The sequence below is a fragment of the Galeopterus variegatus genome, unplaced genomic scaffold (genome assembly GCF_000696425.1).
Source record: "Galeopterus variegatus unplaced genomic scaffold, G_variegatus-3.0.2 Scaffold8898, whole genome shotgun sequence".
NCBI classification, from domain to species: domain Eukaryota; kingdom Metazoa; phylum Chordata; class Mammalia; order Dermoptera; family Cynocephalidae; genus Galeopterus; species Galeopterus variegatus.
Genome location: NW_007735009.1, coordinates 16,937 through 29,337, shown reverse-complemented (window position 1 = coordinate 29,337; position 12,401 = coordinate 16,937). Strand labels below are relative to the sequence as shown.

At 38.6% G+C, this 12,401-nt stretch overlaps 1 protein-coding gene across 1 annotated transcript; it reads right to left on the bottom strand.

Annotated features, from left to right (window-relative positions):
- Positions 1-8,912: 8,912 nt before the first annotated feature.
- On the bottom strand, positions 8,913-12,197 carry IFIT1 (interferon-induced protein with tetratricopeptide repeats 1). The gene is made up of 2 exons (XM_008593219.1): positions 11,872-12,197; positions 8,913-10,732 (listed from the first exon to the last, which is right to left on the bottom strand). Exons 1-2 carry the CDS (start codon positions 12,112-12,114, stop codon positions 9,650-9,652), a joined length of 1,326 nt encoding a protein of 441 aa, XP_008591441.1. The 5' UTR covers positions 12,115-12,197; the 3' UTR covers positions 8,913-9,649.
- Between the last annotated feature and the right edge of the window lie 204 nt (positions 12,198-12,401).

The window sequence follows — 12,401 nt, the reverse complement described above, 5'->3', positions numbered from 1 at the left end:
ACACTGCAATGCTGTACATTTTCGTTATTATTTCCGCTGGGTGTATTTAGAGTTGAGAAATTTGGGGGCCAAGATGTATATGCATTTAAAATTTTGACGGCTATTGCCCAACAACTTCGCAAAGAGGTTATACACTCCCACCTACAATTGTGCAAAAGTGCTTTTCTTCCCTGCCCTTGCCATTGATGCTTTGTGTACTAATGTCCCAATAAAGGTGGGGTTGGTATTGCGAAACTAAGCAGAAAATGCCAAATACCCATACGTTAAAATTTTTGTCCCCTCTGAATTCAATCATTCATGCATTCAACACATTTTATTGAACAAAACTGCTAAGAGCTAGATTTTGTTCAGGGTACTGTCAATATAACAATAAATATAACAGATAAGGATCCCTACCTTCATAGAGTTAAGGTCTAGTGGCAGCAGATAAAGATAATAAAGAAACAAGGAAAACATTATGTCAGGTGGTGCTATGGAGAAAAATAAAGCATAGAGAGGGTTGGTGTGCAGGTTGTTTTACTATTGTAAATATGGTGTTGAGGGAAGGTTCCGCTGAGAAAATGACAACTGAGCAAAGATCAGAAGTGGGTGAAGGAGTGAGCACTGTGGATATGGGGCTAGGGAAGAGCATTCCATGTTGAGGAAACAGTAAGTGCAAAGGCCTTCAGGTGGAAGCGTACTCCACCTGCGTGGATGGTGTGGTTGGAGTGGAGAGAACAGGGGAAAAGTCATAAGATATGAAGTCAAACAGGCTATGTGAGTGTGATAGGCATGTAGGATATTGTAATGTTTATCTTAAGCGGGAAGCTGAATTTTAGAAAAGGTATGGAAAGATTTATTTTGCATAGAAAAGTAAACCCAGAATTTCCTCCTGACCAAGGATGTAGAAAAATTTAATAGGGCTTCAGTGTTTGAAAATTTTTCCTGTGCATTGATCATATTTTCCCCTTCTGTGTTCCTTCTTCTTTCCCTCCCCTTCTCTTACCCGTATCTGGGCTAAGAGATCATCTGTAAAATTTTTAAAGGAATACGCATTCGGGATTGAGAAGAAACAAAGAAAAGACCTGACTGTTGAGTGGGGGTTGAACATGCTGAAATTACTAAATGGAATTTGAATATCATTTTTTTTTTTTTTTTACAGACTGTTGCATTGGGTGAATTTTTGGCAGAATCAATAGTTTATTGCCTTTTGAATTTATTCTTATCAACATGTAAAACACAGCAACTAGAGGAAAAAAAGAAACAGAAAGTAAGACATGGCAACTGATCTAAAATCTGCTTGAGAAACTGAAACTTAAGTAAAAGGTTGGTACTACCCAAAGTAGTGCTTTGGAATAAACACTCACTAGTGATAACTCTTGCAAGAAAAGGATGTAAGTTAGCATTCTAAACCTTGGAACTATTGACATTTGGGTTGGATAATTCTTTGTTGTGGGAAGCTGACCAGTGTAGTGTAGGATTTTTAGGTAGCAACCTTGCACATAACCACTAGATGTAAGTAATACCCCATAGTTGTGACAACCAAAAGAAGTCTCCTGACATTGCCAAATGCCCCTGGGGGTGAAAAATGCTCTCTTCCCTTTACCCGTCCCACTCACAGTTGAGAATCACTGCTGTAAATAATACCTTCATTTATATTCCTAATTAAAAATAATAATAATCTGCCTGCAGAAGATATGAAGCAGACTTCAGACAGAAGAGGAAAAGAATACAGATCAAGAGAAGCTGGGGATGGTACCTAGGGTCCAGAAAGAAGAGGCCTAGGTGAAAGGGTGAGTATCAAGAGGAATGTCAGAGAAGGATTACTCTCTTCAGCGTGGGACTTCAGAGTAGAGGTTGCTGTGTCACATTTGGTCTGCTGGGGACAAGATACACAGCTGTGGTTGTAGGTTGAGTGTGCATCATCCAAGCTGGAACAGGCTATAGAGTGGAGGCCCTGAGTCCTGACACAGTTCCAGCTCTAGCAGCACCATGGGAATGGAAAAATTGGTGGCCAGAGTGATCCATCTGGAAGGAGCTGGAGACAGCAGTTAGAAAAGACCTGAGCTGGAGTACCTATAACAACAGTGAATGGGAAGAGCTATGGCTTGGCCTGATTTAGGGGTAAATCTAAGTAAGGGTCCCAACTTATGTGAGGCTCTGTCAGTTATTTACATGGGAGTAACAAGTTCCTGAACTTCAGCTGCCAATTTAAAGAGAATTCTTATAATGCCTGGAGATGCTTGTGTATGGCAATAGTATTTTCAATACAAGAGTATCTATGTTTCCGGATTTGCTGTTTGCTGTTTTTCTCTGCAAACATCCAGGCTGTACACACACTTTTTAGTATTATTGAGCCCTGAGAAGTGCAGAGATCTCTTCCAGAGTTGTGAAGGATGGGACAGAGAGTTGCTGTTAGGTTAACAAAAAGACATATTAAATAACCATGATCTCTGGGGATTGTCAAACTTACATCGCACAAACACATTACATAATCTAAAGATTTATTTTGCACTAATGAGCTCTGCTTTCTGGATGCAAATGATGTGTAGGAATACCTGGGAAGAGTTGCCTAATAGCCAGAGAACTGGCCAATTATCCAATAATTATTTACATGTAATATTTCTTTTCTAGGGGAGTTGCAGTAGTTAACTTATTTTAGCACTTACCATACTGTCTCCTTCCTCACATATAAGCATTTTAAATTATCTTTTCTTAAAGCCCAATAAATCTCTTTTTGTGATAAAGAAGTTGGAAAGATTGCTTCCATGTAACTCTGATGTCTGCCCCACAATGCTATATGAAGATATTTCGGAAAGTTTGTGAGAAAATAGAATTAAAAAATAGTGCAAATCTTTCCATGAACTTTTTGAAGTACCCTGGTTGATAAATTTTGCTCACTCCTTTAATTTCTGTAGAATTTCCATGGAAAGCCAAAGCCCTTCCCAATATTTCTGTGAATTCCTTGGAGATTTGTATTTTTGTGGCCTCCTTAGCTTCCAGGGATTTTGTTGGATACTTTGTATTGGCTCAAAGGAAATGCTGCCTGTTGTGGATTGAATAGTGTCTCTTTAAAATTCATGTCCATCTGGAATGTGATTTATTTGAAAACAGAATTTTTTAGGATGAAACTTAAATCCAATGACTGGTGTCTTTATAAGAGAAAAGAGAGGGCTATCTGGAGATAAACACACACATAGAGAAGATCATGTGAAAATGGAGTTAGAGATTGGAGTGATGCAGCTACAAGCTAAGGAACACCAAGGATTGCTAGAAACCACCACAAACTGGGAAGAGGAAGGAAGGATCCTTCCCTAGAGCCTGCAGAGGGAGCATGGCCTTGTGGAAACTTTGATTTCAGACTTCTAGTGTGCAGAACTGTGGGAGAACAAATTTCTCTTGTTTTAGGCCACTAAGTTTGTGGCAATTTGTTATATAGCAGCTATAGGAAACTACCTTATTGCCCTCACTTCAAGTTCGATAAAATACTCACCCATTCAAATACTGTGAGCTTTGTAAATTTTACTGAATATTTGAGGAGGAGAACAGGGGGTGAGATAAAGACATCCTGTTCTACAAGACTCTATGAGACTTTTCCACAACCACAAGCCCCAGGATTTTCTCTTGATCCTTATTTCCTTTAGAGAATTCAGGGACACATCTTTCGAGGGCTACTCTTCTTTTCTCTGTTACTGAAAGAGAACAAGCCAAGTCAGTCCCCCTTGTCCCCACATGCTGTTTCAGTTTTCCTTCCATTAAGAGTTCTGGTACCAACTGTAAATGAAACTGACAGCCGTAGATTTAATTTGCTTTTAACTTTTAGTGGATCAGAAATATGTATTTTGCTTAGTTGAATAGCCATTATGGCAGTTAAGCACAGAGATTTTAGATAAACAAATGTGGGAACTTGCAAGAGGGTAAAGATTAGCTTAAAGAATATTCTGATTATCATAAAAAAATATAGCCAGTTAAGCATGAAGTAGTAATAATCTAATCAATGATCAAGAATGATTTAGAATCACCAGATGCTTGCCTCTGCTTTTGATTTAAAGGTAATAATACTGACACACAGATATAAGTTGTTTTTTGCACATTTTGAGGTTGGGGTCATCCAAACACAATTATGTAGATCATCTGGCACCCAGGCAAGATGATGCCAAGAACCAAAATAGACCACGATTAGGGATGATGCTGAAGCTTGCACAAGAGCCAACTAGAGGTGTCTATGATCTCTAGCCCTTCACCCTTAATTTTTGTATTTAAAAATGCATGTTTGAAAGCCAATGAGGAGCTTGGGTTTTTTCAGCATTAGCTGCCCCTGCTCCAATTACTTGGCCTTGTAATTAAATGCCTATTTCCCTGGGCCGGCCCGTGGCTCACTCGGTAGAGTGCGGTGCTGATAACACCAAGGCCACGGGTTCGGATCCCATATAGGGATGGCCGGTTAGCTCACTGGCTGAGCCTGGTGCTGACAACACCAAGTCAAGGGTTAAGATCCCCTTACCGGTCATCTTTAAAAAAAAAAAAAATGCCTGTTTCCCTATTGCAACCTGGCATCAGTATCTTGGCTTAGCTGTGCATGGGTGGGCGGACCCAAGTTTGCTTCATGTATTAGTCCATTTTTGTTGTTTATAACAAAATACCTGCAACTGGGTGATTTATAAGAAAATAAAATTCATTGCTTATGGTGTCTGCGGCTAGGAAGTCCAAAGTCCGGGGAACACATCTGGGAAAGGCCTTCTTTGGTGGTGATTTCAGTGACTATTTCCCTGGGCCGGCCCGCGGCTCACTCGGTAGAGTGCGGCGCTGATAACACCAAGGCCACGGGTTCGGATCCCATATAGGGATGGCCGGTTAGCTCACTGGCTGAGCCTGGTGCTGACAACACCAAGTCAAGGGTTAAGATCCCCTTACCGGTCATCTTTAAAAAAAAAAAAAATGCCTGTTTCCCTATTGCAACCTGGCATCAGTATCTTGGCTTAGCTGTGCATGGGTGGGCGGACCCAAGTTTGCTTCATGTATTAGTCCATTTTTGTTGTTTATAACAAAATACCTGCAACTGGGTGATTTATAAGAAAATAAAATTCATTGCTTATGGTGTCTGCGGCTAGGAAGTCCAAAGTCCGGGGAACACATCTGGGAAAGGCCTTCTTTGGTGGTGATTTCAGTGACACATTGTATCACATTGCAAGATGGTAGAAGCAGAAAGAGAGCTCCTCATGTACTCTCCTTTTAAAGTCTTCAGAATCATGCCCATGACCACCATTAAACCATTCACTATGGCAGGGTCCTCACAATCCAATCACCTCTTCAAGGCCCCACCTGTCAATTACTATAAGTATTTCCCGCCCTCTTAACACTGTCACAGTGGAGACCAAGCCTCAAACACATTAAACTTTGAGGGGACACAGTTCAATCCACTGCAGTTCAGTAACAATTTTGGCACTCCAGGTGGGACCCTAAACCCCAAGAGGGGTGTCTTGCTTATGGCATATTGACCCCATGGCCAGCAACTGCTCTTGGAAACTGCCCAGCAGCTGCCTGAGTCTCGTCTCAGGGACAGTCCCAAGCTGTCTGCTCCTGATCGGGTGCCAGTGGTCCTCAGTGTGTTTTGATTTTGCAGTGGGAGAAATAAGGTACTTCGTTTGACTTAGATATCCTGGGTAAGTGCAATTCATTGCATTGAATTTGCATGCAATGGCACCAAAGTATTTTCTGTTTAGACACTTGGTTTGCTTTGACAGAATGTTTGTTTTTAAGGTCTTAAGAGCTGAAGAGAATGAGACGTTGAGAAGCTGCATTTGAATTGTTTGGGATTTTGATAACTTGTGAGGTAGCTTTTGGGATTCGTTAACTTGCTTTGTTTGACTGACTTTGTTTGGGAACTGGCCATGATAAATAACTTGCAATGGGAAATAAGAGCTGTATTCCATGATGTAGTCCTGTAGAATGCAAAATTAGGAAGTTTTTTAGTTGCAAACCTATGAAAAAGAAAAGGATGGTGTTCTATTGTAACACAATGTGGCCACAATACTCCCTAGGATCTGGAAATGTTGGCTAGTTAATGTGTCCCTAAATTATATCACCATCCTCCAACTGGAACTCTTTTGTGAGGAGGAGGAAAAATGGGATGAAATCCCATACACGCAAGACTGTGCTTTTGTATCAGAATGAAACTCTTCGAAGGAAATGTAATTTATGCCTTTTCTTCATATTGGTCTAAATTTGTCAGTGATTTTTATTAATGAGCTTTCAGAGATGAAGAAATAGTTTTTCCTTGGCCCCTACAGTCATGGCACTGTAAGCAGGATACCAAGGCCACTCTGCTCTTCTGGAAGCTGCAGCCAAGGGAGACTAAAGCTTGAAAACCGGCAAAATGGTAAGTTTTTTTTACCTGTCAGGCTCCCGGGTTCTTTCTCTCTCTGTAGATCCAGTCAAGCAGACAATAAAGATCATTGTCTCTTTTTCCAAAAGTTTTGGTTAGTAAGAAGAAAAGGATTTGTATGACTAGTCGGAGGTGTAGTGACTCTGGTATAATGAGTCGCTATTACAATTGGGTACTCTGTTGGGGGATCCCGACTTGTCCCTGGCCAAACGATGAATCCTTTGAACAGGCTATATATATTTTAGAGAACTCGTGTTTTAAACAGCTGTCTTATAGATACCTATGAAAATATTAATATAACAACTGGCCTTAAAAACTTTCTTGGCAAGATTGAGAAATAGAAACTATGGTCCAGAAGGTTATAATTGGCTAGATCTCTGGACAAAACTTGCCTATCTGCATGTGCAGCTAGCTAATCAAGAACTGAGACTGTCTTAGAACTTAAAATGTCCTTCACAAAAAGTTAAAGAGCCAGGAAAAATTATTGAAAATATTTTATGCTGAAAAATTGTTTGGCTTAGCACACTTATCTTGCAGGCAAAGAAAGGATGTGCCAATTTCAGATGGCAAAGTTTATTTAGAAACACTGTATATAGAACATTCTGCTGAGCTTGTTACCAAAATTCAAGGCCACTTGGAAATTTTGTTTTTCTTATACAATTAAGTAAGTCCTAACTAAAATGTAAACACTGAAAATTTAACCCTAAACTCATTTAAAACTGAGAAAGAAAGAGAAAAAAAGGTAAAAAGGTTTTTCTTTAAAAATCAGACTGCTATAAAAGATGCTTTACCCAAAATATTGTTCATAGCCTTTATTAGATTACCTGTCAGGGAAAATAAAGTTTAGCCGTATGAACAGGTCCCATTTTGATGGAAAAATAATTTAGATCTGACTCTCTTTTATAAACTGGTGAATATAGAATAAAAAATAAAAATGTTTTCAAAATTGTCAGCATACATTTTTGCCTGAGTTTACTGGTCAGACAGGATCATATTTGTCTCTGTTAGATGTTTTAAGGTGTCAGGGTTTGACAAAAAGTTTAAAACTATAAATCCACCCTAAAACAAAATGATCTTTGATTATGTAAGATAAATGAGACTAATTTAATATTGTTTGTTTAATAAAAACAGCTATATCTTCTGAATTATTGACAAAATGCCCATATGCTTAACTTTGAGGTTCTTACTTAGGCTATAAAATGGTGTACAGGAAAATAACTTAAAATGATGACTAGCCTTGTCTAATATCTCAGTTTTTATAAATAATCTAGGTGTAACTGTTAAAAATAAATAAATTAGGTAAATGCAAATGTGATAAACATTTATAAATAAACTTTTAATGTAAATTATGTTATATTAAATTAAAATGATATTCATTAAATGTCTGAGTCATTTCCAAATAAGATAAAAAACCTGAAACATAAATGAGCGTAACATAAACAAGTTTGTTCGTGGCTTTAACTTACGTAGGAAGTCTAAATACATTTGGGTCTCCTAATACACATAAAAATTAAGGTTATGGGAAAACATGTTTCTAAATTTATAAAAAGGTTCTTATCTATAAAATACTAATATGTGTATAAGTTCAAAATTGCTTGCTTTCTAGGTTTTCACTAAAAATTAGGGTTACTAAGAATTAGACAGTCTAATTAATATATATAATTCTGTATATTAAATGTACCAAAAAAAGTAAGGTAGTTACATGTAGCTACTGAGGAACTGAATTTTTAATTTAATGTAATATAAATTTAAAAACTCACGGTTCAGTCAATATAAAACTTTTAAGACCATTCGGAAAAACTTAAGTATGTGAATCTACTACTTTAGTTGCAAATTTTATGAAATCTGAATACAGATCAAGTATTTCCAATTAAAATTTAATATACAACTTGAGATGTGCTATAATCTCTGTCCTACCTTCTCAAGGACAATGGATGAAATCAATATCTATTAAAAGGAGTAAAAATGTTAAGTGGTGCAAAATGGATTTGGAGCCCCAAATTTGGGGATTTTCTTGTGGTGCTCTGTAATAGTAACGGCCCCCCAAAGATGTCCACACCCGAATCCTTGGAACCTGTGAACATATTTCATTTTATGGCAAAAGGGACTTTGCAGTTGTTATTAAATTAAGAATCCTGAGATGGGGAGATTATCCTGGGTTATCCAGGTGGGCATAGTGTAATTGCACAGTTCTTAAAGGGAGAGGCAAGAAAGTCAGAGGGAGAGAAGGCGATGTGAAGAAGGAAGCAGAGCGAGAGATTTAAAGATGCTACACTGCTGGCTTTGAAGATGCACGAGTCATTAGTTAAGGAATGCAGGCAGCCTCTAGAAGCTGGAAAAGGCACAAGAAAGGATATCCTCTAGAGCCTCTGGAGGAGTGCAGCTGTGCCAACACCTTGAGCTTGGCCAGGGAATCCCATTTCAGACTCTTGACCTCCAGAACTCTTAGATAATAAATTTGTGAGGTGTTAGGCCACTGAGTTTGTGGTAATTTGTTGTAGTCACAATAGGAAACTAATTATGTCCTCCCCAAAAACATACACAAGAATGAAAAATCAATAACATTGCTTCTTTATTTTTCCCTCTAACAATATTATTTGTTGTACATTGCCTTTTAATAAAATGTGATTATTCATAACCAAAGGTAATTGCTTTAGAAGGTCTTTTAGATAATTTAGCATCCTTTTCATATTTCTTGACCTAACTAGATCAATATCAGCCAATGACTTACTAAATAGTACTTCAAATAAAATGGCATAAAGCAAGAAAAATTCCTTGGAACTGTTTGACAATTAATTAAACCGAAAACATCTTTATGGAGAAAGCTGACCTTTAATTGATTGTGTGCTTATTTTACTGTCTCTCACTGGATTGTAAATGGCATGAGGTTTGGGGAAAATGTCTGCTGTTCCCCATAGTATTTTTTGTGTCTAGCACTCTAAACTATTTGTTGGTAAAATAAGTGAATTAAACATTTAAGTCCAGTGTTTTATTTGCTCCATATCTACTCAACAAACTGTTTTCCTACTATGTGGCATTCAAACAAATGGCCTTTCTCTCTCTCTCTCTCTCTCTCTCTCTCTCACACACACACACACACACACACACATATTCTGTTTCACTATTTTCTGAATACAACTAATATTTTATCAGCTTTGAGTAATTGTTCAAAAATTACATCATTAAAGTGAATTACATGTTTCTGAAAGCAGTAAGCAGAAAAGATGATTAGTACACATTAGCCTAAAATCAAATGAAATGTGAAAGTGACCAATATTTTGGTGCCTAGGGATCATGTCCAACAGAGTCCTGAAAGTCAGCAGACAGTCTCAGGGCCTGCTCATAAAACTCCAGGGCTTCATTCATTTTTCCTTTCGATTTGTAGACAAACGCAAGGAGGCTCAAGCCTTCCAGGTCTGATGCATTTCTCCCAAGTTTCCTTAAAGCCAATTTCTCCAAAGAATTGATACTTTTATCCCTAATATATGATGCCTTTTCTATTTTTATTGCCTTTAAGTAATGTTTAATTGCATCGACTTCAGATTTCTTTTGAAATTCCTGAAACTGGCCATAGTGGAAATGTATCTTTTGCAGAGTTTCTTCTTCAACTGGTTTCGTGCATAACAGTTTTTGATAAATGTCTTCAGCTTTTCTGTGATTGCCTACTTCTGAATACATACTTGCCAGGTGTATATAAGCAATATCAAATGAAGGCTTTTGTTCAACAGCAAATTCAAAATGAAATATGGCTAATCTTATCATTCTGTCCACATTTTCTCTATCCTGCCCTCTAGGCTGCCACTTTGCAGCTTTCTTTATTTGGATCATTTGGTTCCTGTAGCAAAGCCCCATCTGGTGATGCAGGAAGGCAGAGGTGGGTGTTGCCTGTAAGGCCGTTTTTAAGAGTTGTAGAGCTTTATCCAGAGAGCCTTTTCTTCGGTAAAACTTGGCCGCATATCGAAAGACATAAGTCTGTGAGGATATGTTGGTCAGAGCTTCTTCAATGTACTTTTCTCCTTCAGCTTCTTGTCCCACATCTTGAAGCTTCAGGGCAAAGAGAACCTTAATATATGCATCTTCTGGATTTAGCCGGACGGCCTGCCTTAGGGGGTGCAGAGTTGAGGTGTTAAAGCCATCCAGGCGATAGGTGATGATTGCATACCCAGTGCTGAATTCAGCATTTTCAGGGTCCGCTTCCAGAGCCTTTTCAAAGCAGGCCTTGGCCCGTTCGTAATTCTTTTTTCCACACTTCAGCAAGGCCCATCCTTCCTCACAGTCCATCTCAGGACACTCCATTCTATAGCGGAAAGGACTTGCCAACTTCTCGCAAGTGCTCTCCACCTTATCCAGGTAAGTCTGGGCTTCTGCCTTTTTTTTTTTTTTTTGTCTTTTTTCGTGTCCGGCAATGGATCGCAACGCTCAGTGTCGTGCCTGTACCGGACCAGGACCAGCAACGGGATCGCAACCCTCGGTGCTGCGCTCGCACTTCGCTCAGCCAGTGAGCGGGAACTGGTCTGTATGTGGGATCCAAACCCTCGGCGGGAGCGCTGCCGTGCTCCCAAGTGGCACATTGTAGCAGTGCGCCACCTGGCTGGCCCAGAGTACCTGGATTTTTAAGATACGCACGGACTGTGATTGCAGTTTGCTTGGCCCCATTCGCTGACTCTGGCACTTTCTAGCCAAATAACCAGGCTGTGCTTCAGAGTCCCATTTGTAAAATGGAAATGGCAATAGTACTTATCACACGGGGCTTGGAGAGGATTAATAAGCCCATATATATAAAGCAGTGAGAGCATGTTATGTGCTACATAAGAGTTTTCTATTTTACTATTAATATAAATAGGACAGAGACCAGTTAAAAATGCAGAGCCTTAGGAAGCATTGTTGACTTGAAGACCCTCATCTGCATATATGCAATAAATTAAGACCACCTAAGAAAGATAATATTTGACCAAAGTTTTTTTTTTCTCACTTGTTATTTGGAAATAATTATAGATTCACAGAATTTTGCAAAGACAATACAAAGATCCAGTGTATCCTTCGTCCATTTTCTCCCAATGATTATTTCTTACATAGCTATAGTACAATATCAAAATTAGGAAATTGACATTTGTTCAACAATGTGTGTATATAATTCTATGTAATTTGTTCACATGGGTATACCTATGGAACCATCACCTCCATCGATATAGAGAACTACTCTACCACCACCACATCTTCCTCATGCTATTCCTTTATAATTATACCTGTCACCTCCTCACCTGCACCCCGAAAACATCCCTCTTCCTTCTAAACCACTAATTTGCTTTTCTTCTCTGTAATTTTGTCATTTCAAGAATGTCATATAAATGGAGAATGTCAAACAAAAGGAGAGTTCAATACATGAAAATCAACTAACATAATATACCACATTAACAGAATAAAGGGAAAAAAATCTCATGATCATTTCAATTGATACAGAAAAAATTCTGACAAAATTCATACTTTTTAATTATAAAACAATCAACAAACTGTCTTCCCAGGTGGTAGCACACCCAGGCATAGTTGCCCCAGGTCACCAGACTTCTCATGTCCGATTGGTTGGCATGATCTCGCTGGATTAAGTCTTCGGCTTCTTTCAAGCTCTCCAAGGATTTCTCATTCTGGCCTTTCAGGTGCTTCACATAGGCCAGCAGGTTGTGTATTCCCACATTGTACTTGGTGTCTAGGAACTCAATCTCTTCCAAGACCCTGTTTTCTAAATCAGGCATTGCACTGTCTTCAATTAGCAGCCCCCAGGTAAAGTGACATCTCAATTCCTTCAGCCTATCTTCAACCTGATCGTCATCAGCATTCTTACTGTAAAAACAAAAGAAGTTTTTATTTGTGAAATGAAGAACAGCCAAAAGAAAAAGCCAGATAAAACACCTTGTATTTTAGTTTTTATTCTTGAAAGGAACACACTTACTTTTATTTTCTTTAGAGTACCTGGATTTTTTTTTTTTTTTTTTGTCTTTTTTCGTGTCCGGCAATGGATCGCAACGCTCAGTGTCGTGCC